Here is a 27579-nt window from a genome sequence, read left to right on the forward strand (position 1 = left end):
ATTGGACAGAAGATCATCAAATAGGGGAATATTGGATATATCAACATTTTCCTTTGGACTGGACCCTCCAGTGAATGTGACACCAACATTACCAACAGAAGAAGAGCAAGCATTGGGTGCAGTTGGAGGAAAATCAGAGTAATTACATCATGGCGTTGCAAGTATTGAGTTGGAATGTGAATGGACTGAACTCCCCGGAAAAAAGGTGGAGAGTCTTTCATTTATTGAAAAAAGAACATTTGGACTTGATTTGTCTACAAGAAACACATGTGGGTAGGACGCTCCTGCAGCCAATTGAAAGCCGTACCTTGGTTTTCAAATGGTTCCTGGAGTCGAACGGACTCCCAGAATGAATTAAGTTCAACAAGCAAAGTACATATGTACTCTCTCTCTCTCTCTCTCTCTCTCTCTCACACACACACACACACACACACAGAGAGAGAGAGAGAGAGAGAGAGAATTCTTTTCTAATAGCACAAGCAGTGAAACCGTGATTCCTTAACTGCTTTAAACAATCATGGTCAAGGATGAAGGAATTAGCATTATAAGAACATCTTCAGAGTTGCCTTATTAGTCTTTCTGCAGCAAAAACAATACATATTATTTTGGCAGCTTAAAGACTAACAAATGTATTTTACACTTTAAAAGATGCCTGCAGAGTTCGATAGTGGGATTGTAGAGAGGTAGATCAGAGGGATAAGAAATGCAGGTAAGTGCATTGTTACAGTAACTCCCTCTAACAATTATATTAACTGGGAGAGGGTCTCCATGGCAACACTGCCTATGAATTGCCCATTGTGACTCTGCTTTTAAGTAAGGCGTTGACTTCACTGTCTACTTTATACTCCCACAGGTTGTGAAAAAAATAAGAAACCAGTTCAATGGCTCCTAAAAAGCCACCAGGTAAGTCCCTTCGGTTACTATTTTCTCTTCACGGGAACACAGAGATCTGCTGACTTGATATGTTCCTTCCAGTACATTGTACTGTAGACACTTGACTTAGCTGAGCTATTTCGGGCTGTTACTCGATGTTTATTTTTATGTTGATCATCTCATCTCATCATATAACATTACTATACTCATGCTGTCTTTATATAGATAAGCCAGAGAAAGCTGAACCACCTGCAGGAGACAAGGCCGCCAAAGGACCAGGTCTGTATGTTCATTAGCACATGGAGGAGGAAGGAACACTAAAGGAAAGTTGTGATGGGGCGGACCAGAGTGAGGAGAAGCATTTTCTATAGGTCCAGGGCATCCACCAAGTCCAACTGAGGAGCAATGAATTTGAGCTTGTGTCCACCATCTGCTGCTGGCAGTGAACAGCCCCAGCTTGAAATGAAAGCTCTCCTTGATGTGCCCTCACCCTCACTACAACCCACCCACTGCTGCAGCCCCTTCCACTTACTTGATGGAGGGCAGCCAGATGGAACTCCACAACCCCAATCTTCCCATGAGTATGCTGTGTCCTTGTTCCAGGCCGGGGTAACAGACACATTGAGGGTGTCCAATCCACTCTGCTAGTTGAGGATCAACTTCTCGACGTGAAGTCTCTTCTCAGCTCTACCTTTCACTATAAGAACATTATGCTTCGTGGGCAGAGTGGGACACTTGATCTCAGGGTCATGGGTGTGAGCCCCACATTGGGGAAAGATTCATGCATTGCAGGGGGTTGGACTAGATGACCCTCGTAGTCCCTTCCGCCTTCGTCTATTATTCTATGAGAACATAGCAAGAGCTTGCTGGGTCAGACCAAGGTCCTTCTGGTCCCGTGTGATGTCTCTTCATGCTCCTGAGGCCTCCAGGCTGGGAACACGGGCAGAAAAGTGTCTTCAAGAAGCAGTACTTCCATGCCAGATTCCTTCATCCACTTTACCTTCCAAGGGTCTGGCCCCCTGTCATTTCACAGTGGAGCAACCCCCCACCATGGGTTTAGGAAGCTGACTGCCATATGTTGATCTAGATGGGTTGCCAGAGATTATAGGGAATTTCTTGACTGGGGTGGCACTGGGATGTTGTCTGTTGATGGCTAAAGCAGAATTTTCTCTCCTCCTGTCCATCCAGGAGAACTAACACCTTTGCAGGAAAAAGTGAAAAAGTTCTTCGAATCTTCATATTCCCTGTATGTTGGCGCAGTGCTTGTGATGGGTTCCGTTATAGGGGCAATAATGCTGACCTATCTGTGTAAGTTCCAGTCTCCTAGGAAAATATAAAAGGGTAATGGGCAGAATTACAATTCACTCTTGTTTGCTTCATTTCAGTGGAGACCTTTAAAAGGAAAGGATAGGTTCTGGTCTCCACTAAGCCCTTTCACCTCCTGATTTCAGTTGGTGAGATAAACTTTTAATGTACTCTCTCCCATTGAAACCAGTGGCACCGTAGGGTTGTCCCTGAAGAAATGCTCAGAGACTTTTAACTGGTTTGTTAAAAAAAAGCAAAGGACTCCAGACAGTTAAGTCCAATCACATACGACTCTGGGGTTGCGGCACTCATCCCACTTTACTGGCCGAGGCAGCCGACAGTTGTCCACAGACAGTTTTTCTGGGTCATGTGGCCAGCATGACTAAGCCGCTTCTGGCGAAAGCAGAGCAGCGCACGGAAACGCCGTTTACCTTCCCGCTGCAGTGGTCCCTATTTATTGACTTGCACTGCATGCTTTCAAACTGCTAGGTTGGCAGGAGCTTGGACTGAGCAATCGGGGCTCACCCCGTCTCGGGGATTCGAACCGGCGACCTTCCAATCAGCAGGCCCTAGGCTCAGTGGCTTAGACCACAGAACCACCCGTTTCCCAACTGGTTCTTCTGGGAGTTCTTCTGGAATGTGCCTTGCTCCTTTGTACTCAGGCGATTAACCCCTTCCTTGGGTGAGCACACTGCAACCTCTACCATCTGTTGCGGCCTAGGGTCCTCAAATCTGAGAAGAACCCAGAGCAGCTACACTACCTCACTGATGGAGCAGGTTGGGAGCTGGACTGTTGCTTTTGGGAGCCTGTAGAAAACCTTCCTAATGTTCATGCCCCACTGTAAATATGTGCATTTAGCTGTTCCTTTCTTGACAAATCTGGACTGTTGAGAGTGGGGTAGACCCGACCCTGGTCAGCCAAGCTAAGCCCACCTGCCCCATAGCTGATCTCATATGACTTCACCTGTGGGGCAGGTAAAGTCAGGGCTGGAAGTGGCTTTGCAGGTACAGTATGATCCACCTTGGGCAGATGGTTGAAATCCCACATATAATTGGTTTCCTTTTCTGGTCTGCGAGATGGCAGCAGCTCTCCTGCTAGTGAGAGAGACTCAGGCAAGGGGAAAGGAGAGCTTCCCAAGGCTGAAATGCTTTCTTCAACTCCCAAGGGTATCGAGAGGCTGGAGTACCCACAGACGTCATGGAGAACACCTCCGTCAAGTGTCAGGTGGAGGGAGGAGGGGATTCTAGGTCTCGATCTCCTTGTCAAGATGAGGTAGCCATCATGTCCATCTCCTGTAACGGTCCGGCACCTTTGCAATTCAGAATACACACACACACACACACACACACACACACACACTCATTCATATATCTATCTATCTGTCTATCTATGAAGATATTGGGCTAAGGACTCTAAATTAGATCTTGAGGCTTGAAAATGGACCTTCCTAGAGGAGAAATTCTTCCTTTACGAATTTTGGGAAGTATATTGCATACTGGAACTTATATGACACAAGTCTCATTCCAAATGCAACTTAATCCCTTCCAAAGGAGTGCTGGGGGAAGCAAAGCTATTCTCCCACATGCAATGAACAACTTTCCCCATCATCACCTTTAGATGTTAAGGAAGTGCAAAGGAGAGCCATATTTGAAGAAGGAACGACAAAGATTCTGCAAATGGTAGAAGACACCTTTCCGGATCTTTTTGAGGCAGATGGTAAGTCATATGTTACTTTTTGTCTGCGCAGGAGCTCCTTCCACAGCCCACCATTTCTTCTCATTACTCAGTTCAGGGAAGTCGAAGAGAAATGGGAGGTTTGCCTCAAGCTCATTCTATTCTCAACTTCTCCATAAGCATGGTGTGTGTGTGTGTGTGTGTGTGTGCGCGCGCCGTGTTGGTGGAAAAATATATTGATATAAGAAAGAAAATTCCTGAATTCCAAGATCCAAGTTTGGGGCAAGTACCCATTGGTGAGAGAACCCAGCAGAGATTCACAGCCACAAAATATGCAGCAAATGTCAGCATGAAAGTATAGCCTGCTAGACCTTTAAAATAGGCTCTTCCAAGTGAGTTCCAAAGTTTCCCTCTTCCCCCAGCAAACGAGAACACACACTTGGTAAGTTAAAGAATGATTTGCTTACAAACTCTGAAGCCATGTGCTTCAGAAATGGTGCACGGCAGGAAAACTTAGCAACAATGTGGAGGAATTTCCTAGAGTAGAATCATAGAATCATAGAATCATAGAATCATAGAGTTGGAAGAGACCACAAGGGCCATCGAGTCCAACCCCCTGCCAAGCAGGAAACACCATCAGAGCACTCCTGACATATGGTTGTCAAGCCTCTGCTTAAAGACCTCCAAAGAAGGAGACTCCACCACACACCTTGGCAGCAAATTCCACTGTCGAACAGCTCTTACTGTCAGGAAGTTCTTCCTAATGTTTAGGTGGAATCTTCTTTCTTGTAGTTTGGAACCATTGCTCCGTGTCCGCTTCTCTGGAGCAGCAGAAAACAACCTTTCTCCCTCCTCTATGTGACATCCTTTTATATATTTGAACATGGCTATCATATCACCCCTTAACCTCCTCTTCTCCAGGCTAAACATGCCCAGCTCCCTTAGCCGTTCTTCATAAGGCAGCGTTTCCAGGCCTTTGACCATTTTGGTTGCCCTCCTCTGGACACATTCCAGTTTGTCAGTGTCCTTCTTGAATTGTGGTGCCCAGAACTGGACACAGTACTCCAGGTGAGGTCTGACCAGAGCAGAATACAGTGGCACTATTACTTCCCTTGATCTAGATGCAATACTCCTATTGATGCAGCCCAGAATTGCATTGGCTTTTTTAGCTGCCGCGTCACACTGTTGGCTCATGTCAAGTTTGTGGTCAACCAAGACTCCTAGATCCTTTTCACATGTACTGCTCTCAAGCCAGGTGTCACCCATCTTGTATTTGTGCCTCTCATTTTTTTTGCCCAAGTGCAATACTTTACATTTCTCCCTATTAAAATTCATCTTGTTTGTTTTGGCCCAGTTCTCTAATCTGTCAAGGTCGTTTTGAAGTGTGATCCTGTCCTCTGGGGTGTTAGCCACCCCTCCCAGTTTGGTGTCATCTGCAAATTTGATCAGGATGCCCTTGAGTCCATCATCCAAGTCGTTGATAAAGATGTTGAATAAGACCGGGCCCAAGACAGAACCCTGTGGCACCCCACTAGTCACTCTTCTATTGGTACAGGAACTCAAGAGTGGCTCATGAGGAGCATGTGGCTGAGCTTGAGCAATCAGATCAAACCAGGAAAACGTAGCTTAGCAACAATGTGGAGGAATTTCCTGGAGTATTGGTACAGGAACTCAAGAGCTTGAGCTTGAGCAACCAGATCAAACCTCATCACATACTGAGCTTCTCAAGTAGCCTGGGGGGAAACAATAGGCTTGATTACCTATTTCTTCCCAATGTAGCTGAGGCTGGCAGGACAGCATACTTTATGGCTTGAACACCTTAATGCATTATTTAGAGTTAAGCATGTGGGTTATATGAGGCTGATTAACCTACGTTTTGGAGTTGCAGAGTTGGAAGGGATCACAAGGGTCTTCTAGCTCAACCCCATGCAGTGCAAGAATCTTTCACCCAATGGGGGGTTCAAATGCACAACCCTGAGATGAAGAGTCTCATGCTCTACTGACTGAGCTATCCAGAAGCTCCAGGAAAGGACTGCAGCTCAGTGGATGTGCAAATGCCATTGTTGTTGTGCTAAAAAAGGCCCCAGGTTCAATTTTCAGTATCTCCAGGCAGAGGTGGGAATGACCTCTTTCAGAAGCGCTGGAGAGCCATTGCTAGTCAGCATAGACAATTCTCATCTAGATTAATGAATGGTCTGATTCTGTATAAGGCAACTTCCTAGGTTCCTATATATGAAAAGTAAATATTAGATTTTGAGAAACATGGCTTTTCAGTATCTGTACATGGCTGTTTGAGATTCCTCCTGACTTCAATTGTTGCCACTCTCTTAGATATCACAAAATTCAAGAAAGCTGAGAATATATCTGCGGCAATATCCGAAGAGAAAAAGAAAATCAGTGAACTACAGCAGGCTATTAGTAAGTTACTCAGAAACCACTTTTATCGGTCAAGGTCAAGGTGCCAGAACCTTTGAGGCAATAGGCGATTTCATAACCATTGGGATGGACTTCTCTTTTCCATTACAGGCTAGAATGGCACATTCTGGTGCCAATCCCATTTTGAAATATCAGTCAGATTAGCACAGCTGGAAACAGAGAATGGGTAGCTCTCTTCAGGTGTTTTAAGTGAGCACATGCGCAGAGGGCTGTAGGGATGAGCATACTAGCTCTGGCCCACTAGGGCTCTTCACTGTGAAATTGCAGGGTGACGGTCTCAAGCTGTAAACCAGCAACATAGGGAAGGTCACAAGTTCTCTGTGTACTATGTACAGGTTCTCTATCAGGTACAGGATTTTAAATAGTATGGACACAGTCAAAAGGCCATGTTGTTGAGCCTATGAGGGCAACAGCTCCATTACAGTGGAAACCTAGCATGGGCGGGGTATAAATATTTATTACTATATTATTATTATTATTATTATTATTATTATTATTATTATTATTGTCTGGTTAAGCCCCTAGTCCTTTGAGGACTGGTGCATTAGCATGTCTGTTGAGGCATTTGTCCTGAGGGCCAAATACTGAACTTGACTCATGACTCAATGACCAGTCCCCACATGTCCTCCTTTCCATGCTAAGGGAATTCATCCTGAGCCTGTGAAGTAAGAAAAAAGTATTTTCTTTCCCATCACATCAGTAGTACAGCATTTGTTTCCTATATTTTCTTTCCTACTGTTCAAATGGTGGGTCGTTCTAGGTTTTTTGGTATATACTCTGTACTCAAAAACAGTTTTGAAACTGTCTAGAAGGAATTGTCTACAGCAAGGTCAAATTTCACAGGAGACCTGGCAGAGCTCCCTTGCACCTCTCAGTCTGTGTCTGGTACTTTGGGCTGTGGACCCAAATCTGTTAGAAAGCTGGCTAGTGAATTTGTAATGGGTGCAAAAAGAGAAAGAGGGAAGGAAATGAATGGTACTTCTCAGACCAAATAAGCTATGCACAGTTCCCTGAGCAAAGAAGTTATATGCTGACAAGGCCTCACTCCTGTCAGCAATCATGCTGCAGCATTCAGCACCAACTGCAGGTCAAGCACGAGGGAAGCCTCAAATAGAGCATTCTGCAGTACTCCAGTCTTGAACTGAGCCAAGTATGAACTGTTGTGGCAAGGAATCTTGGTTCAGGAATGACCAGACCTGTTGAACCAGCTGCAGCTGGTAAAAGCCACTTCTAGCCATTGGGGCATCTACCATGGCCCTCTCCTCTACCTTCCCCCAAAAGGGAACATTGGCAACAGCCCATAGCTGTTCCAATCCAGAGGGTCCAGAGCTGCTTTCTTTAGGAGTGGTCACACCACTGCTTCTTTCAATGCAGCAGGGACCACCCCCTCATGCAGCAAAGCATTAACCACAATCTGGACCCAACCAGTCAGCCCCCTCCGATAGATTTGATAAGCCAGGAGGGATTGGAGTTCAGGGGCCTGTTGGTTTCTGCTCTCTTCACTGTGCAGCGAAATGCTTGTCACAAGACAATGTTTACATTCCGGTCAGAGGTACTTCTGGAGTTTCTCACGGGAAAGGGAGACTGGATGTGACGTACACTGGTTTCCTGTTTTTCACTGTTCTCTCAGAGTGATTCTCTCTGTGCTTCAGAGGAGAGAGGATGCCTTTTCTGCTCCGGCAGAGGCAAGATGTTTTTCTGTAATCTACCAGCTTTGAAAGGGCCATGGGGTTGGATGCATTGCTGCCAGTACCTTCTCCACATCAGCTAATTGCATAAGGTGAAACTGATCCCACTAAACATCCTCTATAGAGCCACTGGGTTCTTCAACTGGAGATGCAACATTTGGAGAAACAAATGCACTCTGAAGTTGAGCAACTTTATCCTTTAAGTGCGTTGCCAGTGGGTCCTAGTGGGTCTTTGAGGACAATGCTAGATTTTCTTCAGTGGGGGTGGTTCCCCCACCCAAGGTGCTCCCAAGGTTCCCCCTAATATCAGTGTTTTAAACTCTGCAGAGTCCTACAAGCTGGCTTCTACTACAACCTCACTTGTCCTTTCTCTCTTTTTGTTCCTCTCACATTCTGGGCATTGCTCAAAGGTGACATTCACCACAGGTTACGTGAGGAATGGATTGTTTGGCATGGAGCCCTATATTTATTTGACTTCATTGCCACCCCAAGGACTTGGAAACAGTGCATACAATACTGCGAAAGGATGAAATACGATACAAAATTGTTATGTGTTGAAAGTGAGGAGGAGGAGGTGAGCAGATCATGGAATAAATTCTTAAGGGACAATGGAGGAGTGTGACTGCCGTGGAGTTCAGCGTCTGCCGTGGTTGTAGAGACTGATAAGGGACAGACATGAGACCTGGGAAACCGGGATTTGAATCCCCACTCTGCCTTGAATCTTACTGGTCAGGACTGCCTTTTATCCTAACTTACCCCATGGGACTGTCGTGAGGACAAATGGGGAGAGAAGAAGGGCATGCAGCACCTTGTGCTCCTTTGGAGGAAAAGGTGGCATATTAGTATTAGTATTTATTCCATTTATTCCATTTATTCCTTTTATCATAAGAACCCAGGGTAGTGTACATTTTAAAAAATTACATATTTTTCAGTGATAGAAACACAATAGTTCAGGATACAATTGTATGGGGAGACCAGGAATAATGAGACCTGGGAAACCGGGATTTGAATCCCCACTCTGCCATGAAGTAATAAAAAAGCATACTAACAGACAGGTTATTATTAATAAAACAATCATCATAATAACAGTCCTCTCCCCCAAACTTTTACAGGCTATAGATTACTTTATAGCCTGGGGAAAGAGGAATGGTTTTGCCCAATGCCTAAAGGCATGTAATGATGGCGCCAGAGAAGCCTCTCTGGGAAGAACATTCCATAATTGGGAGCCACCACAGAAAAGGCCCCTTCTCTTTTTGCAATCCTTCTAACCTCTCTGGGACATTGAGGAGGGCCTCAGATGACAAGCACGGGGTATGGTGGGTTCCTAAGGGGAGAGGCAATCCTTAAGGTATTGGATCCTCAGCCATGTAAAGCTTTATAGCACTTCGATTTGGACTACTAATCAGCAGTCAGTGCAGTTGTGCCCGATTGGTGTTACATGCGCAAACCGTCTTCTTCTGGTGATCAATCTGCCCATTGCATTTCTACCAGCTGAAGTTTCCTGCTCCTCAATGAGACCAAGACCTAGGCATTTTTGCTCCTTCGTTTCCCCCTTATCTAGACTTTCTTCTTTTCTGTGATGTAGGCCTTTGCTGTAGCCGTAGTGAAGCCCAGACCGACCGATTATTTTATTGGAATTTCCATGGTAGGCTCAGATTGGCGCTGCTATCAAAAGGGCTTTCGCGTGGAAACTCTGTAAGTCCAAACTCCTCCTCATCTGGGAACTTTCATAACCAATAAGTATTTGAAGAGAGCCAAGATGTTTGTGTGTTTATATTGTTCTTTATTATGATGGTTTAATTTATAGACCAATTAGTTTCCAGAGAGCTTCAAAGTGCTTTACAAAACACAAAATTAAAACAGAAAAGAACAAAATGCACGGGAAGGAAAGGTGTGATTAAATGAGCATCTCACGCCACCTTTGTTGCCCAGCTGCAACACAACAACCCTGCAGCGCAACCAGTGGGATTTATTCTCTGGCCGTTGCTGCCACCAACCCTTCCACTTCCTCCAGCAGTCCAGGGGGAAGGGACCTGGGGTGCACCAAAGCAATTGCTTTTCAGTCAGGGCTGAAGTGGATGAGTCCAGTTGGTGGCACTGGCTCAAGGGTGATGCTGACATCGGTTATGGGCCCAGTCGTCGTTCCAGTCGTCTGACCAGTCACTGTTCCAGTCATCCCAGTCGTCCCGGTAGTCCCAGTCGCCAGAGGTTTCTGTTGCTGATTGCCGGACGGCAGAACAGAGGCTGCATGCTGGACTGATTTGCGGTGCCCAGAAGCAGAGCTGTTTTGGAGCAGAGTGTTCAAGCTGCCGCTGTTGCTGTTGCTGCTGCTTGATTTATGGAGGTATGTTGCTGACTGCCAAAGAAAGAAGATAGCATCCCTGTTTGCCTGCTCATTGCGCTCTGAGTGGGAGAGAGAGTGGCTGAAGGAGTCCAAGGCTTTATCTGTGTTGCACGAGGGAAGTGTCTTGCTTTAAGTAATAGCAGACATGGCCTGTGCATATCCTGGCCAGATGGCTCTGTCCTTTCCTCTCCTCACACCTGAAACCTATGCAGTTTGGCAGGTCAATATGAAAGCGCTTTTACAGAGGGAAAAGCTATTCTACACTATAGAAGATGACCCTCCCGATAAGGATGATGATGATTGGCCTGAGTGGCATGCTGCAGACACGAAAGCCCGAGGGACAATTGTTTTGAGTGTTGCAGACCACTTGTTGGTGAACTTAGAGGATCAAGAGACTGCACGAGCTGTTTGGCATAAACTGGGAGATATGCATTTGAGGCAGAATGCTGGTTCCAGTGTAATTTTCTTCAAGAAGCTGTGCAGGCTAGTTGGAGAAAGGTGGTTATTTGCCTAGCCATCTATCTCAGTTAAAATGTCTCAGACAGGACCTTGTTCAGTGAGACCTGGCTATTTCAGAGGCTGTGTTTGCAATGCTAATGATAAATAGCCTAGATGAGTCTTATGATGGAGTAGCTGCCCAGATTTCTACGATGCCTTCTGACCGGCTAACAGAAGATTATGTGTCTAGCGTGCTCTTGAATGAGTGGGATCGCAGACAGGTTGTTAGAGAAAGCTGAGACAATGGTGCTGTTAAAAATGTGCTTGCAAATGTGCCTGAGTTTTCAGCAGGGGAAAGTGAAAGTGAAACTGCTGCTGTTAAAGCTTTGAAATTGAAGCGGTGCTTTTCGTGTGGAGCACAAAGCCATTTGAGTTTCCAGTGCAGCAAGAAATCTTCAAAGAAGAAGGGAAACGTCAAAGGCAGAGGGGGAGGAAGACGAAATCCACAAGCACCTGCTACTTCAAAGGCTTTGATCTCTCGCTGCTCCAATCAACATGGGCGGAGTTTCTTTGTAGTCAACTCTGGCTGTTCCTGTTGGAATTCTGCCTCGGTCAGAGGAATGTGCCTACCTCTCCAGGCACCGGCTGAATTCCTTTTGACCTCCCCCTGCGACTCCCGGCAGGTAAACAGGCGAGGTGTGTATCGGCGATTTTTCCCAGACTGTGAGAAAAACACACCATTGCTTCTCTCTTTTTTTTTTTTTAGAAATTTTTTATTAGTTTTCCAATTTTTAAAAGACACAACACAAACAAGAACAACATACAAACAAACATATGAATTCAAAATTTCTTAACCTCATTTTCATAAGCCTCTTTTCTCGGACTTCCCCATACCTTCCCCTTTTTGCATCCTTTTTTTTTTTTAGCAATTATTCAACAACCCTTTTAACCAATTAAATTTAAATTCATTCTCCTTTTCAATTTCACCCTAAATCAAACAAAATTTACCGCTGTAATTCTACGTCTTCCTCTCCCTTAACATTTTAGCACTCCTCAATTTTATAGTAGCTCTTAAGATATATTTTAAACTTCTTCCAATCTTCCTCCACAGTCTCTTTCTCTTGGTCACGGATTCTGCCGGTCATTTCTGCCAATCCCATAAAGTCAATCAATTTCGCCTGCCATTCCTCCAGCGTGGGTAGCTCTTGTGTCTTCCAATATTTTGCTAGAAGAATCCTTGCTGCCGTAGTAGCGTACAAAAAAAAGTTTTTATCCTTCCTCGGCACCAATTGGCCGACCATACCCAAGAGAAATGCCTCTGGTTTTTTATGAAAGGTGCATTTAAGTACTTTCTTAATCTCATTGTAAATCATTTCCCAGAAGGCCTTAATCTTTGGGCAGGTCCACCAAAGGTGGAAGAAGGTACCTTCAGTCTCTTTACATTTCCAACATTTATTATTGGGCAAATGATAAATCTTCGCAAGCTTGACTGGAGTCATGTACCACCTGTAAATCATTTTCATAATGTTTTCTCTTAAGGCATTACATGCCGTGAATTTAATACCTGTGGTCCAAAACTGCTCCCAGTCAGCAAACATAATGTCATGACCTATGTCCTGTGCCCATCTAATCATAGCTGGCTTCACTGTCTCATCTATTGTATTCCACTTCAACAGCAAGTTATACATTCTTGATAAATTCTTAGTATTGGGTTCTAACAGTTCTGTTTCTAATTTCGATTTCTCCACCTGGAAACCAATTTTCCTGTCTTGTTTATAGGCCTCCATTATTTGAAAGTAATGGAGCCAATCTCGTACCTTGGACTTTATTTTCTCAAAACTTTGTAGTTTAAATTCACCACCTTCTTGTTCTAAAATTTCAGAATATTCAGAAATTTCAGAATATTCAGAATATTCTGAAACACACCATTGCTTCTCTCTCCTCCCTGCTCCCCAGGGAGGGGAATTAGACTCAGACAGAAATGTATCTACATGTCTTTATTTCTGTCTTTAGCAGCCATACAGATAAAGATGTCTGCACTCTTCACAAACAACAGCAGAGAGAGTATATAACTCCACCCATGTACATCCTGTACAGGTCATATGACACACACTGAGCTAATATCCTGTGCTCAATACGGAGAATGGACTGCCCCTTCCTTGCCATGGTAACAGTCACAAACATCCTGTCTGGCTTTCCAGCCACCAGCAGCTGACGTAGCTGCTGCTGCTTGCTTCTGCATTGCTTCTTTATGGTAACATCCTCCCCCTAAAGAATCAATGCGTGCAGCGTGCAATGTGTGATCCAGAGAAGAAAACAAACAGTTGTTATATATATAACATTCCCCTGTTGTTTCAGTTCCACACTTGGAACTACCCGCCACTGGTTTTACCAATGTACCTTTCTGGTTGTGTGACTTCCAAGGAATGAGTGCATCTGCATTACCTTGGTTAGGAACTCTCTGTTGTGCCTTTGTCTCTGACTCAGACACAGCTTCAATTTGACCTTGGTCGTTTACAACAGCAACACATGCAATAGCTAGGTTTGCATACTCCTTTGAATACCTCTTGGGTGGTACACCCTTCGTTGTTCTCTCAGACCTACGTAAGAGGTGTTGCTTTCTGGTTCAGTCTCTGAACTCTCTGGAGAACCAGTACTAAGCATAATCAATGGTTCATCCTCCTCTTCTGAGGGTCTAGTCATTATGTGAGATTTTCTCTCAATGACTGTGACAACTGAGCTGTCTGAGCTATCACTGTCATCATCAGTACTACTGAATTCAATAAAATCAACATCATCATCATCATCAGAATCATCTCCTGTGGGAAATGTGTGAACAATCACTCTCTCCTGTTCAGGAGCACTCTCTAGAAATTTTGTGAGAATCACCTGACCAGATTCAGACAAAATTACTCTGTAGAGACCCTTTTCATAACCCACAAAAATGCCTCTGGCATTCTTTACTCCACCCAGAGCTTCTGTCCTCACATGAGACCCAAAAACCTTGAAATGGGCTACAGAAGGTTTTCTTTGGAACAGTTTCTCAAAAGGAGAACTTCCCAACTCTTTTGAAAACTTTCTCAACCACGTATAAGTAAATGACATTATCGACTCAGCCCAGTACTCATGTGGCAGATGTGAACTTAGCAATTGCACCTCCATTCCCTTTTGCAATTCTTTGTTCACCCTAACACAGACACATCTCTTCCATGCTTCTTCGGAAGCAGCCATTTTGTGTCTTATCCCTTTCTTCTGCAGGAACTTCTGGAAATCCTGTAAGAGAAAAATTGGCTTCTCATCTGTGCAAAGACAATCTATGCCAGCATCATGCATATTTTTAACCTTGTCACAAAACTCTTTAAACCTTTCTAAGGCGTCTTTTGGTTTCTCCAAAAGATAAATCCAGACAAAACCTGTGAAAGAATCAACACACATTAGGTAATACTTTGCATTGCCTCTAGATGGTCTAGAGGACCAATCACATCAGCATACACCCGCTGAAATGCCCTGTCGACCCTCGAGGTGACCTGCTTGGCGTTCTTCTTGGCTACACCTGCAAAAGAAATCATGTTAGAATTACATTTCATGTAATCACTTTGATCAAAAGTCAACAAATACAGTCCATCTTTCTCTTTGGCAGAAAGATACAGCTCTCCATCTTTGTAGATCTCGCAGCTCTCATCATCATAGGACAGTTTTAGTCCCTTCTTAGCAATCTGCGAAACGCTGAGCAGATTGTATTTCAACCCTGGAACCAAATAAACATTGTTTATAGTCAAGTTCAGACTTTCAAGATACACAGTCCCAATTCCGGTGGCTTCCAGCTCTTGACCGTTGGCTTGTTGTACAGCGAAGCTTTGCTTCTTAAACGTCGAAAATAGCTGTCTGTTTGGGGACATATGAACTGTCGCTCCCGTGTCTAGAACAAAAGAATTCCCCACTTCTGGTGTGGCTTTTAGCGACATCAATGCCTTTGCAGGCTTCACCTGTGACTTGGCATGACTTTTGCCTGATGCCTCAGACTTCGTGGAACTTCCCTTGGTTCCTTTGTGCTGACGTGGCTTCTTACAGTTCCGCTGAAGATGCCCAGTTTGTCCACAATTGTAACATCAGACAACGTTCAAAGCTACAGCATTTTCTCCAGTAGCAACAGCAGTGGGGGTGTTAGAACCCCGTTCTTGTCGCCCCCTGTCCTTCACCTCCAGTGCAGCAAGTCTGTCCTGTTCATTCAGAACCACGGCATAGACCCTCTCTGAGGTCAACTGAGCTGCTGGTAGGGACCCAAGCTGACTGGCAACGGTTTTGTAAGTCCGATTCAGGCTGTTTATCACCATGAAGCAAAGCACTTCCTCATCCAGACGGAAATTGCGTTCCACCATCTGTTGGCGCAGATATTTCATTTCCGTCAGGTGCGCTTGCACATCTCCATCAGGCGCAAGCCTCAGATTGGTCAGCTTTTCAAAATACAGCAACGCTGAAGAACCTGCATCTCTCTGATGTGTCCTTCTCAGCGTGTCCCAAACCTCTTTCGCGTGCTGTAAATCCTGTATATGCACAAGCTGAGAGTCTCACACACACAGAATTATAGCCGTTCTGGCCTTCACATCCTGTGACTCCCAAGCACGCGTTGGTGCTGCAGGGATGGGGTTCTCAATCACCCCAAACAGTCTCTGATTCTGCAGCAGGGCCTTCATCTTAATAGACCAAGATGAATAATTGTCATTGGTCAGGAGGGGTGGAGAAGGCAAAGCTCCCCCCTTCTTGGCATCCATTTTGAGTCCTTTGCCTTTAACTCTCAAACACAAGCCTCTAAAATTCAATAGCTGGTTTGTTTACGCTCTTGGGCACCTGGCATCTCTGAACGCTGGCTGCGTTGGAAAGTCCCTTCCAAGAGTTTGTGAGAGCCTAGTCAAAACAAAAGTTTGTTTTTGCCTCTCTGAGGCATAGCCTGGTAGTCCAGCTCACTTCGTGTAACTTTCCACCACACTGACGGGCGTTGCTTAGCAACAGTGCATTCCTTTCTAGTACAGGAAACCACAAGAATTTCTGGAATGCAGGCCTCTCTCACTTGGAGCTGTTTTTCCCAAACGCTGCTCCCATGAAGCAGAGAATGAATCAATCTGCATTCACACTTTTAAGCCCGAAAATCTCATACCTTGGGCTCCGTGGCTTGGCTGTCAGCTTCTTCTGGTCAGCTTCTGGCTGCAGAGGATCAGCCCCTCACTTCAGGCTTCCATGGAGCGATGAAAACAGCAGCTCTGCTACTATTTTTGCAGACTTCCATGGATCGAAGAAACCAGCAGCTCTGCTACCACTGTTGGAATTCTGCCTCGGTCAGAGGAATGTGCCTACCTCTCCAGGCACCGGCTGAATTCCTTTTGACCTCCCCCTGCGACTCCCGGCAGGTAAACAGGCGAGGTCTGTATCGGCGATTTTTCCCAGACTGTGAGAAAAACACACCATTGCTTCTCTCTCCTCCCTGCTCCCCAGGGAGGGGAATTAGACTCAGACAGAAATGTATCTACATGTCTTTATTTCTGTCTTTAGCAGCCATACAGATAAAGATGTCTGCACTCTTCACAAACAACAGCAGAGAGAGTATATAACTCCACCCATGTACATCCTGTACAGGTCATATGACACACACTGAGCTAATATCCTGTGCTCAATACGGAGAATGGACTGCCCCTTCCTTGCCATGGTAACAGTCACAAACATCCTGTCTGGCTTTCCAGCCACCAGCAGCTGACGTAGCTGCTGCTGCTTGCTTCTGCATTGCTTCTTTATGGTAACAGTTCCAACCACGTGGCCAAAGATGAAAGTCTCTTTGTTCAGCTTGAGAAGCAAGAGAAAGAAATTCATCAAGCAGATGGGACTGTTCTCACGAGTTTGGCTAAGGGAACTGTGTTTTTAAAGAGCCTGAATGCTACTATTAAGAATGTCCTGTATGCTCCTCATATTCAGGACAATTTGTTGAGTGTTTCCCAGCTTGATCGTCAGCGGTTTAAGGTGGTGTTTGCTAAATCTCGTTGTGAAATTTGTCGAGATGGCAAGCTCATTCTGTATGCAAAATGTGTAAATGGTTTGTACCAATTGCCTTTTGTTTCAGGTACCACTGCAAAAGCAACTGAGAAAGAGTGTTGCAATTTATCTGTTGATAAGAATGAGAAGTTGCATGACCAATGTTTTCAGGGTGTACCACCAAAAGGGTTTTCTAAAGAGTTCGCTAAGGCTGAGGTCACAAGCAACTCTGGTGTGGTCTTTGAACCAGCCAATTATAAGGAAGTTAAAAATCTATCTGCAAAAGATGCAGAACCTTGGCTGAATGCCATGAGAGCAGAGTTGAATTCCCTGAAACAGAACAATACTTGGGAATTGGTTTCAGGAGAACCAGGTATGAAATGTGTAGACAGTAGGTGGGTCTACAAGGTAAAGACTGATCAGAGCGGAAAAGTAGTCAGATATAAAGCCAGATTAGTGGCGAGAGGTTTGTCTCAGACACTTGATCAGGATTACCATGAAACGTATTCTCCAACAGTAAGGTTTGAAAGTGTTAGACTGTTGTTGAAGATAGCTGCCGAAGAGGGTATGACAATTTCCCATCATGATGTCAATACTGCGTTTTCGTATGGCGTTCTAAATGAGAATATCTATATGTCACCTCCAGATCGTGTGCAGATAAAAGAAGGAATGGTTTGCAAGTTGAAAAAATCCCTGTATGGTTTGAAACAGAGTGCACGGTGCTGGCACACCAAGCTAACTGAAGTGCAGTTCTCCTTAGGTTTTGTGCAAGGAAAGGCTGATTCATGTGTTTTTGTTAAAGAGTCCAATCAGCATAAGCTTTATTGCATCTGTTTTGTAGATGACATATTATTTGTGTGGAAGAATGAAAACATCTACAAAAGCATTTTGGCAAAGTTGCAAAAGCATTTTGATTTAAAAGACCTAGGAGAAGTTAGCAATTATCTCTCTCTTGAGATTGAGAGAAATGCTCAGGGTGACGTTTTGGTGCATCAGACACGTAAGATCACTGATGTAATAGAGACGTTGAACCTGACTGATGCAAATCCTGTGGATACCCCTATGGTCGCAGGTTATCAGCATGACACAAATGCTGAGGTTTTTCCTGATGCAACACTTTTCAGAAGTGTGTTGGGTAAACTTAATTTCATAGCAAGATGTTCAAGGCCAGACATTGCAGTGAGTGTGAATTTAATCAGCAGGTATGCCAATCAACCCGCAGTTCAAGATTGGAAAGCACTAAAACAGATAGCAAGATATTTAAAAGGAACTGTGGATTACAGATTGAGACTTACAAGTCAAAAGTCTGGAGGTCTCAAGATCTATGCTGACGCCAGTTTCGGAAGTGACACAATGGATGGCAAAAGCACATCAGGAGTGTGTTATTTGTACAATCAATGTCTTTTTAATTGGTGTTGCAGAAAGCAGGCAACAGTAAGCTTAAGTTCCTGTGAGGCAGAGCTTAATGCTTTAACTCTTTCCCTGATGGATATAGAGTGGTTGCAGCAACTGTTTAATGACATAAAAGTGAAGGTCGCTTTTCCTGTTCAGGTTTATCAGGATAATAAAACATGTATAACGTTGCTCCACTCAGAGGGATGTAAACAAAGGACAAAATATCTGCTAATCAAGCTCCATCGAGCTAGAGAATGTATTCAAAATGGTATTGTAAAAGTGTCATATATGCCCGGGAAAGAGATACCTGCAGATATGTTAACAAAGGTTGTAAGCAGAGAACAACTTTTGGAGTGTGTGTGTAAATTGCAGTTATGTTTAGATTCTTGAATGGTTGGATGAAATGGGGGAGGATGAGGAGATTTCACCCCTCCCATATCCAAGAATCTGCTGATTTTCTCTGCTGATTCCCCAGAGAGGAGGGGGTGGTTTTCTGCTCTCTACTTATTCCGCTCTAGCACCACATCAAAGTGTCAGTGTCGGAGAGAGAGAGAGACTGAGTGTTAGAGAGAGATTGTGTGTATAGATAAGGTTGCTGCTAAGAGCAGCTGCAGACACTCAGTGCAGTTCAGCATTTTTCGTTTAGACCTCATTTAGCTCTGTATATAGTTGTGTATTATAGTTGTAGATAGAATAAAGAAGATATTCTACAGAGCTGCTCTCCGAGTAGTTTATGCTCTGCTATACTCTGGTATACTCTGCTGTGCAACGACGGTATTCTTGTGGAAGTGAATCCGGTGCTCACAGCTCTAAGCTGTGAGTCCACAGCACTTAGACCTGTTCCTGTGAGAAGGTGGTCTCTGGAAGTGCTACCCCAGATTGCCTGGCCCAGTCGAGGCTGAAGTGGATGAGTCCAGTTGGTGGCACTGGCTCAAGGGCAATGCTGACAGGGTGCACCAAAGCAATTGCTTTTCAAGCTTCTCTGATCCTTTACCAGGCATGTCCAAAGTCAGGCCCAGGGGCCTAATCCAGCCCGCCGGTTAGTTTAATATGGCCCATGCAGCAGTTTATATTCTGGGGTAAAATCCTTAAAAAAGCTAAACAACTTCAATCCAAAAAAAGACAACAACTTTGGTCGGTCCTCACGCATGTTCACTTCATCAAATCTGGCCCTCTTAGAAAAAAGTTTGGACACCCCTGCTTCAATCAGAGTGCAAAGGCAGCCCACACTCTGTGTGTTGGGAATCCTGGAAGCCAAGACCCAAGTGTGGGGTGAGTACTCTTTGATGAGAGAACCCCAACAGAGATTTAAGACAGCAAAAGATGCAGCAAATAAAAGTGTGGAAATGTCGGCTGTAAACCCTTAAAAATGTCCTCTTTCCAGTGAACTCCAAAGTATCCCACTTTCAAAGGTTCTTCCCAACTTCCCTAGCACAAACATAGAGCAGACATTTAGTAAGTCATAAAATGACTTTCTGCTTTCAAATCAGATGCTCTGCTACTGAGCTGTGGCACTTGCCAATGGTAGACACACCTTCCACAACCCCTGTTCCCTCTCTGTCTTCTCCTGCTTTGTTCTCTGAATGGACAAAAGACAAAGACTGGAAAATGCTACTATCAAATTCCTTGGTGGACCTGATTAGGACCAAAAGGAGTGTATTAGGATTGCCCTCTCTGTAAGCTGTGTGTGCTGGGCCCGGGGGTAACCCGAGCAACGCGGTCCAGGTCCAGTCCCGAATCAGTCTAACAGGCCAAGGCAGGACATGAGGCAGGAAACTAGGCAAGGTCAGGCTCAGGGTCTCAGGCAGGTTCTAGCAAACAGCAATGTTGCTCCCACAACCTGGGGTGGGGTCTGACAGCCTTTTTTCTTTGTCAGGGTAACAGCTGGTCCTGATCCCCCGGTGACTCACCTCCCTGTCTCGCCCAAAGGCAAGCACTCCTCCCGCGAGTACTCAGGTCTCTGCTTCTCTCAGACCTTAGTCTCTGCATCTCGGGAGATGTCGGTGGGTTAATGGACCCATGGACTGCCTCAGCCTCTCCTGACCCAACTGGCAGTGGAGCAGCTGTAAGTGATGGCCCAGCTGAAGGCAACGAGGTCATCCCTGCATCTGGAGCCAGGGCAGGCTCAGGCCCTGACTTGGCCCAGCTGGTGCTTGTTGCAGGAGAACCTGTGCAGACTGGGGCTCTTCAGAATCAGGCCCCAGACTAGGTTCAGATGCCGCCTGAGGCAAAGGATCTGGTGCGGATTGAGACCCCTCTGGTTCCGAGTCCAAGCCCAAGTCCCAGGCCATCACACCATGCAACTTTGTCACAGTTGAGGCACTGCCTTGGAAAGGAGGTTGAGCCTGTATTTTTTCACTGGCCTGCAATCTTCCCTTCAACACTCCAAATAATCAAAATCCTACCATTTATTAATTTATAGGGTTTGCCTATAAGAATACCTCCCCCCTTATTTTCCTGAGAAAAGCACAATAAGTGCTGGTTTGATGTACGTGTTTCTGCAGGCTAACACATGATTTGCCTTCCAATCAGACACTAATAATAATAATAATAATAATAATAATAATAATAATAATAATAATAATAACATCTGCTAGTTTCCCCCCAACCACTCTGGGCAGCTCACAGCATATATCAAAACATAAAAAAGCAATCATTACAAACTTCTTGATACAGGGAATAAAATGAGACTCATCTGGTGTTGGTGGTAGTGCAGAAAGTGTGTAAGCTCTGACTACAGGGTAGGGCAGAGAGGCAGGGGAGTCTGCTAGACCAAAAGAGAATTCTTCTCTGAATGTTACTCCTCTGGGTTACTGCAAAAATAATGAATAAGTGTTTGGAGGATAGGCAAGTATTTGATTCTAAGAGGTACACAATAAAATAAGTATTCAGACTGAGTAGTTTCTCCTCTCCTTTTCAGCTACTGGGATAGTCTACGTCCAAGAAATAAAGGTCCTGCAAAACCAGATACAACCAACTGTGTCATCATCACAAGGGGCTGCGACAAAATTTATTACTGTTGGCATGATGTTTTGTGCCAAGGCTTAAAACGGTGCATCTGCAAAAGGAAGCCTATTAAAAAGTGGATGAGATAATTGATAATCTGCACTCTATACCACCTTTTCAGTCCTGCTATTCCAAGGCTGGAAAAGAGCCATTGTTTTACACCTGCAAAGGCTTAGTTGGGCAGTGAAATAAAGTGTGGAAGAATTCAGTAATAGCCCATGTGTGTTTCTTTTCTTTTTAAAATTGTATTTGCTTAACTGAAAGAAACAAAAGAAAAGGGGGGGAATCTAATAAACAGAATAAAGAATATCTTCTTTCTTTACATACAACTTCCCATCTACTCCATATTTCACATATTCATTATTAACTTCTTGCCAAAACTTGTCAAAAATATAAATAAAGTATAAATAAATATTTAATTATCTGTGGTCTTGATTCTTACTACCAACTACTACAGATTTTATTCAAATGCTACAACAGAGTTAAAAAAGGTAAAGGGACCCCTGACCATTAGGTCCAGTCCTGGACAACTCTGGAGTTGCGGTGCTCATCTCGCTTTATTGGCCAGGTCATGTGGCCAGCTTCCGGGTCTGACTAAGCCACTTCTGGCGAACCAGAGCAGTGCACGGAAACACCTTTTACCTTCCCGCCAGAGCGGTACCTATTTCTCTACTTGCACTTTGACATGTTTTCGAACTACTAGGTTGGCAAAAGCTGCGACTGAGCAACGGGAGTTCACCCCGTCACGGGAATTCGAACCGCCAACCTTCTGATCGGCAAGCCCTAGGCTCTGTGGTTTAACCCAGAGCGCCACCCGCGTCCCCTACAACAGAGTTTAGACTGTGGCAATTATTTTTCAAATATATTTTAACTACTTCCCACTTAGAAATGAATACATGTTTTGGTTTCTTTTTCTTTTTTTCCAATTATTCAACTCCGAGTATTCAACCAGTTTTTGAATCAGTTCTGTCCTAGAAGGAACATTGTCACTTTTCCAATCTGATGCAATAAGCATCCTGGCAGCAACTGTGGCATAAAGGAAGATCTCTCTAATGTTTATGGGAATATCTGGATCTATGATCCCCAGTAGGAAGGCTTCCAGGTTGTTGTTTTTTTAAAAAAAGCTATATTTAGCATTCTTTTAAGCTCTGAATAAATGTCCTTCCAGAACACCTCTATTTTCCTGCACCGCTACCACACACGAAACATTGTGCCCATTTCCTCTTTACATCTCCAGAAGGTGCTGGAGACATTTTTGTACATTTTAGAGAGCTTCCAGGGTGTCAGAGATCACCCATGAAACATTTTCTGGAAGTTCTGTCTCAGTGTATATAGCAAGCTGTGAATTTCCAGTTCACCCTCCACAAGTTTTCCCATTAATACATATATATAACATGCCCAAAATCCTGGGCCCATTTTATTATTGCTGCTTTCACCTACATTTTGGACAGAGTTTTGGATTTAGAGTTCACCAAATCAGATTCAAATTTAGAACTTTCTGATTTTGGAGAATTTTCCTATGAAGTCTTATAACATGTGTTTCTTCTAAAATAACATCTCTCTGCTCTTTAGTTTTAAAAATCACCATACAGTCATGTGTCATCTTAGTATAGACTTTTGATTTCCTCTTACTTCTGTTTTAATTTCCTGAAACAATTGCAACAGACTCCTCAAAAGTTGGTGACTTAGAGTCCCTTCTTGCTTTGATTTTTGTTTTCTCTGTCCTCTCTCCTTTCTCTCCTTTCTCTCCCCCATCCATAACTTGCAATTCTTTTGTTCAAGGTCAGTCTCAAACACAAGGGGGGGGGGGGTAAGGATGCAGACAGTTTCTCTTCTCAAGCCTCTCCACCAGTCTTAATATAAAAGTCAACAGTCTTTCTAACTTGTAATCCTTTCTTAATTCCCCAGAAGTTAATAACACAGTCACAATTTACAATTTATATCCAGGGGTAGGAGTACTGTTTAAAAGAGAAGGGAAAAGAAAAACCTTTGAGTTCAGGCAGCTGCAGTTACTTTTTTTCCCCCAAGTAAGAAAACGAAAGTTGAAAGTGTCCTTTTCTTTACAACATCACAATGGAGTCTAGTCTTCCCAACCGAGTAGTCCGCTTCCACAAAGAAAATACCTCGTAAATCCAAACTGTCTGCAAGGATTAAACAAATCTGAAAAGTATCTTCCCCCTTCCCCCTGCTAGAAGGGGAAATCCCAAGGTTAACTTGAAAGTCTTTAGAAAGTCATAAATTTTAGATCGCGGCTTCGGCTAATGTAGCTGTTTTGTCTCTTAATCAGAGGAAGGGACTGACCTCCTTTTTTTAAGTCCCTGTCCTTTTCACTTAAATGTCCAATTTTTAATTTATTACTCACTCTTTTCCAATCAAAGTTGCTTGGAGAAATTGGCCGCTCATGATTGCCGGACTCAGAGCTTCATGCACTGAAGGAAGCGAGTCTATTCCCAAGTGTCTCCGTCTCCAACCCCACCTGCTCTCAGAGCCCTTATCAAGAACTTACCGGGGGTGAGGGAGTCGTTCCAGGCACCCGCAGGAAACCAAGTCCTCGGAATGCTCAATCTAAGGTTTTTAAGGGGTACCGGGTCACTCTAGCAGCTTCCCCAGCCTTCAAAGCACCGGTGCTCTTTCAAGCGAAAGAGCTCACCCTTCCAGCAGAACGGGCAGCCAACACGGAAGTTCTCCAGAGTAAGAAACTTGGGCAGGAATTTATTTCATCTGACAAAGTGAAAAAAAGAGGCGTGGTTTTTTGCGTTAAAGAAAAATGGAACCCCAAATTGTTGTTTAAAGATGAGGAAGGGAGGTACATTGCAGTTGAAATTACGGCACAAGGCGATAAATTTCTTTTGCTGGGAATTTATGCACCAAATGATGGCAAAGTGGAATTCTTGAAGAATCTGGACTTAAAACTCATGGATTATATGGATTACAAATTGATTTTAATGGGAGACCTGAATGGAGTAGCATCAACATTAATGGATAAAACACAGGGACAGAAAAATCCAAGATCCGGCAGACTACCAAAGATTTTCTTCGATATGACTGATAAATACAATTTGTCGGACATATGGAAAGGAACCAGGCAAGGGTGCCCGCTTTCCCCTCTGCTATTTATTTCTGTTCTGGAGGTTTTGCTAAACATGTTGAGGAAAGAGGAGGAGGTTAAAGGCATTGTAGTAGGAGCCAAGCAATATAAATTAAAAGCCTTTGCTGATGACTTGGTTTTAACTTTACAAGATCCAGAAACCAGTGCAGTAAAAGCACTGGAGCTGATTCAAGAGTTTGGGCAGGTAGCAGGATTTAAATTAAACAAGAGCAAAACCAAAGTTTTAGGGGGGGAAAACTTAGATAATGAGGAAAGAAAAAACCTTTTTGAAAGGACAGGCCCTGTTTCTGTGAAAAAAATTAAATATTTGGGTTTGAACTTATCGGTAAAGAATTTGAATCTTTATAAAGATAACTATGAAAAATTATGGAATGAAATCAAGAGAGATCTTGAGATATGGTCAAACCTAAAACTTTCATTGATGGGACGAATATGTGAGGAGAATCAGAACTTACAGGGTTAAACAGTTCTGAGTGACGTCTCACATTCTGAGGCGTGGCTATATTCACATAGGGGAGTGTTTCTCTGTGTGTGTGTCTCTCTTTCGCTTTGACGGTGAAGCAGAAAGATGCCAGCCAATTCGCCGGGCTGATTTATGTTGTTATTCTACTCATTAAAGACTATTGGAGATAAGAGAAAAGCCTGCATTCAGTTCGATTTATTACCCACACAAAGCAACAGCTTTCCCCACTGCGTGAACTCTGCTAAAGCCTTAAGTAAGAGAGCTAAGGGAGCTTGAAGAAGTTTTCGATCGGCACAGACGTCCAGTGACGCAAGGAAACGTGCTGGATGCCATCTTATCTAACAGGTTATGGGGGGTCAGCCAAGCTTTTGAAGCTGTTGCAGCATTGTGCCTGTGGGGGGGGGAGCCAGCTGAGCTGAGCTGGAGCCAGTTGGAGTTTTGCCTAACGTTTTGAGGCAGAGAGAAGCTCGCTGGGAGGATCTGATCTGCTGAACCGGGTGCCGGAGGAGCTGCTGTTACGTGAGTACGCTGAGCCCCGGGGGAGAAGATGGCAGACAGCCAGGAGTCATATTCCGTCCCATTTGAAAAGCTCACAACCCAGTCCTGGGATGTCTGGGTTAGAAGAGTAAAGGGATGGTTTTTGGCCACAGGGCTCTGGAGTATAGCCCAGAAGGAGCCAGCACCACCCACGCCAGTTGCTGCTGAGGTTGACGCAGCAGGCTTTGAGGCTGCTTTGCTGGTGGATAGCAAGCAGAGAATGCAAAAGGAGCTCTGCATGTTGAAAGCAAGCGTGGACGCTTTGCTGTTGCCCCACTTGGAGGGCGTTGAGTCGGCTCAGGCTGCCTGGGAGGTGCTGAGGAGTCTGTGTAAAAGCTCAGCAGCCCAGAGGGGGCAGAGAAGGCCAAAAGCAAGTTTGTAAAGTTTTCCACTGTGTGTGACGAGGAAGAACGCCGTTGCAGAGGGGGCAGAGCTGGCACAGAGAGCCCATCCGGTTGCAGAGGGGGGGCCAGGCCAGCTGGAGGCCCAGTTCAGGCATTTTCCACTCGTCGCTGCTTTATCTGTGGGTCGGTTGAACATCTGCGTCGATCCTGCCCCGGGGGAGCCAGAGAGGCCGGGCAGGATGTCTCCAAGGTCGCTTCCCATGGCAGTCAGCCAGGTTTCCATGGCAGCCAGTCCAGGAGAGGGGGCCAGCGTGGGAATGCGCAGGGAGGACGTGACACAGGAAGTGTGGAGAACGGTTCTTATCTAGCATCCATGGCAACGCTAGAGGACAACTCCAGTGAGGGCAGAGTGCTGCGTTGGGTCATTGACTCAGGAGCCAGTCACCATCTGATGCCAGCGCCACCTAGTGGTGAAATGTGGAACTGCAGGGCTGTTTCAACTGGAAAGACAGTCATTTTTCCTGATGGGTCACAGAGACATTTAACCACTGTTGGAAATGTGTATAAGATTTGCTTTGAAAATAATGTCTGTTCTATTTCCAGGGGTGGGAGACAACTGGTCAGTTTTGCATGTCAGAACAACCTCTTTGTTCTGGAGACACCTCTGGAGGGTAAGGGGGACACTGAGGGAGCACAGGCGAAGTGTGCAAACGTTCCACCTCATGATTCATGTGCTCATTTGTGGCACAGGAGAATGTCACATGGCTGTTGGGAAGGTATCCAGAAGTTGCCCGAGTGCACTGTAGGTTGCAAGATGAAAGCATGTGGTAAACCCCTCGATTGTAGGGCATGCAAAAGGGCAAAGGTAAAAAGGTGCAGTTATCCTAGATTGGAGAGGGTAACCACAAAGCCTTTTGAGCTTGTGCACACAGACCTTTGTGGACCCATGCCAGAGAGTCTGGGCGGGGCCAGATTTGCGCTGACGCTGACAGATGATTTTACCCAGAACGCCTGGGTCTTCTCGCTGAAATGGAAAAGCGAGGCAGCGCAACTGATCAAAGATTGGGTTGCGGCAGTGGAACTACAGTTTTCCACCAAGGTGCAGGGTTTCCAGAGTGACCGAGGCAAGCAGTTCACTGGGTCTGCTCTGCAGAGTTTCTTCTGCCAGAAGGGAATACATCACAGGTTGACGGTTACTACTTCTCCTCAGGAGATTGGTGTGGCAGAGCGCGGGAGCAAGGCACTGGCCGAAGCAGTTGACGCTTTACTGTTTGACTCTGGTTTGCCTCAGAGTTTTTGGGGGGAGGCGATGAAGATGGCCAATTTCACGATGAACAGGTCCTACAATTCAGTGGTAGGTGACACCCCGTATTTCTTGCTGCACTAGAAGAAGCCGAAGGTGCATTTCTTCCATGTGTTTGGTTGCGAAGCCTGGGTGCTTGTGCCAAAGGTTCAACAAAAGAAAGGTGACCCGAGGTCCCGGAAAATGATCTTTTGTGGGTATGAGCCTGGGACAAAGGGGTGGAGGTTTGCATATCCAGATGGTGATCAGTCCAGGATTCTAGTCAGCAGAAATGCTGAGTTCTGTGAGCAGAATGGTTGGTCAAGGATCCATGTGAATCTTTTTTTTTAATATTTATTAAGGTTTTTTAAATACAAAATGCAAAAATAATAAACAATATAACATGTATCATAACATATTTTCAAAGCTTCTTTAGACTCCCTCACGTCTCCCGCTCCCACTTACATCATTATAAACTTTTACCAGCAATTTATCATCTTGTTTACATTCGTTTAATTTAGTCTAATAGTTCTCCCAAAGGTTTATGTTTCCCTCCATCACACTTGTCATCCAGATTACATCTATTTTAGTGGTGCTCAATTATTTATAGTCTGGCATCCTTCTTAACATTCAACCAAATTACAATATTTTTGTAAATAAATT

The 27579-nt window shown here is 44.6% G+C and overlaps 2 protein-coding genes across 3 annotated transcripts in view; one reads left to right on the plus strand and one right to left on the minus strand.

Annotated features, from left to right (window-relative positions):
* LOC307224340 (uncharacterized protein) overlaps positions 1-13683 on the minus strand; it is a 99557-nt gene extending 85874 nt beyond the window's left edge. Inside the window, exon 1 of the mRNA XM_079991170.1 lies at positions 13673-13683. The gene's annotated coding sequence lies outside the window, so the exon portion shown is untranslated. The remainder of the gene's footprint in view (positions 1-13672) is intronic.
* On the plus strand, positions 800-21389 carry LOC307224343 (uncharacterized protein). 2 transcript variants are annotated; one of them, XM_079991176.1, is made up of 8 exons: positions 800-903; positions 1099-1152; positions 2062-2181; positions 3797-3895; positions 6185-6271; positions 8388-8551; positions 9563-9672; positions 21096-21389. In XM_079991176.1, the coding sequence occupies exons 1-8, from the start codon at positions 882-884 to the stop codon at positions 21268-21270; spliced, it is 831 nt and encodes a 276-aa protein (XP_079847302.1). In that variant the 5' UTR covers positions 800-881; the 3' UTR covers positions 21271-21389. The 2 variants fall into 2 exon arrangements, with proteins under 2 accessions (XP_079847302.1, XP_079847301.1); XM_079991175.1 differs by lacking the exons at positions 800-903; positions 1099-1152 and adding an exon at positions 1238-1454.
* The last annotated feature ends 6190 nt before the right edge of the window (positions 21390-27579 follow it).

Source organism: Podarcis cretensis (assembly GCF_951804945.1).
Source record: "Podarcis cretensis genome assembly, chromosome: 9".
NCBI lineage: Eukaryota > Metazoa > Chordata > Lepidosauria > Squamata > Lacertidae > Podarcis > Podarcis cretensis.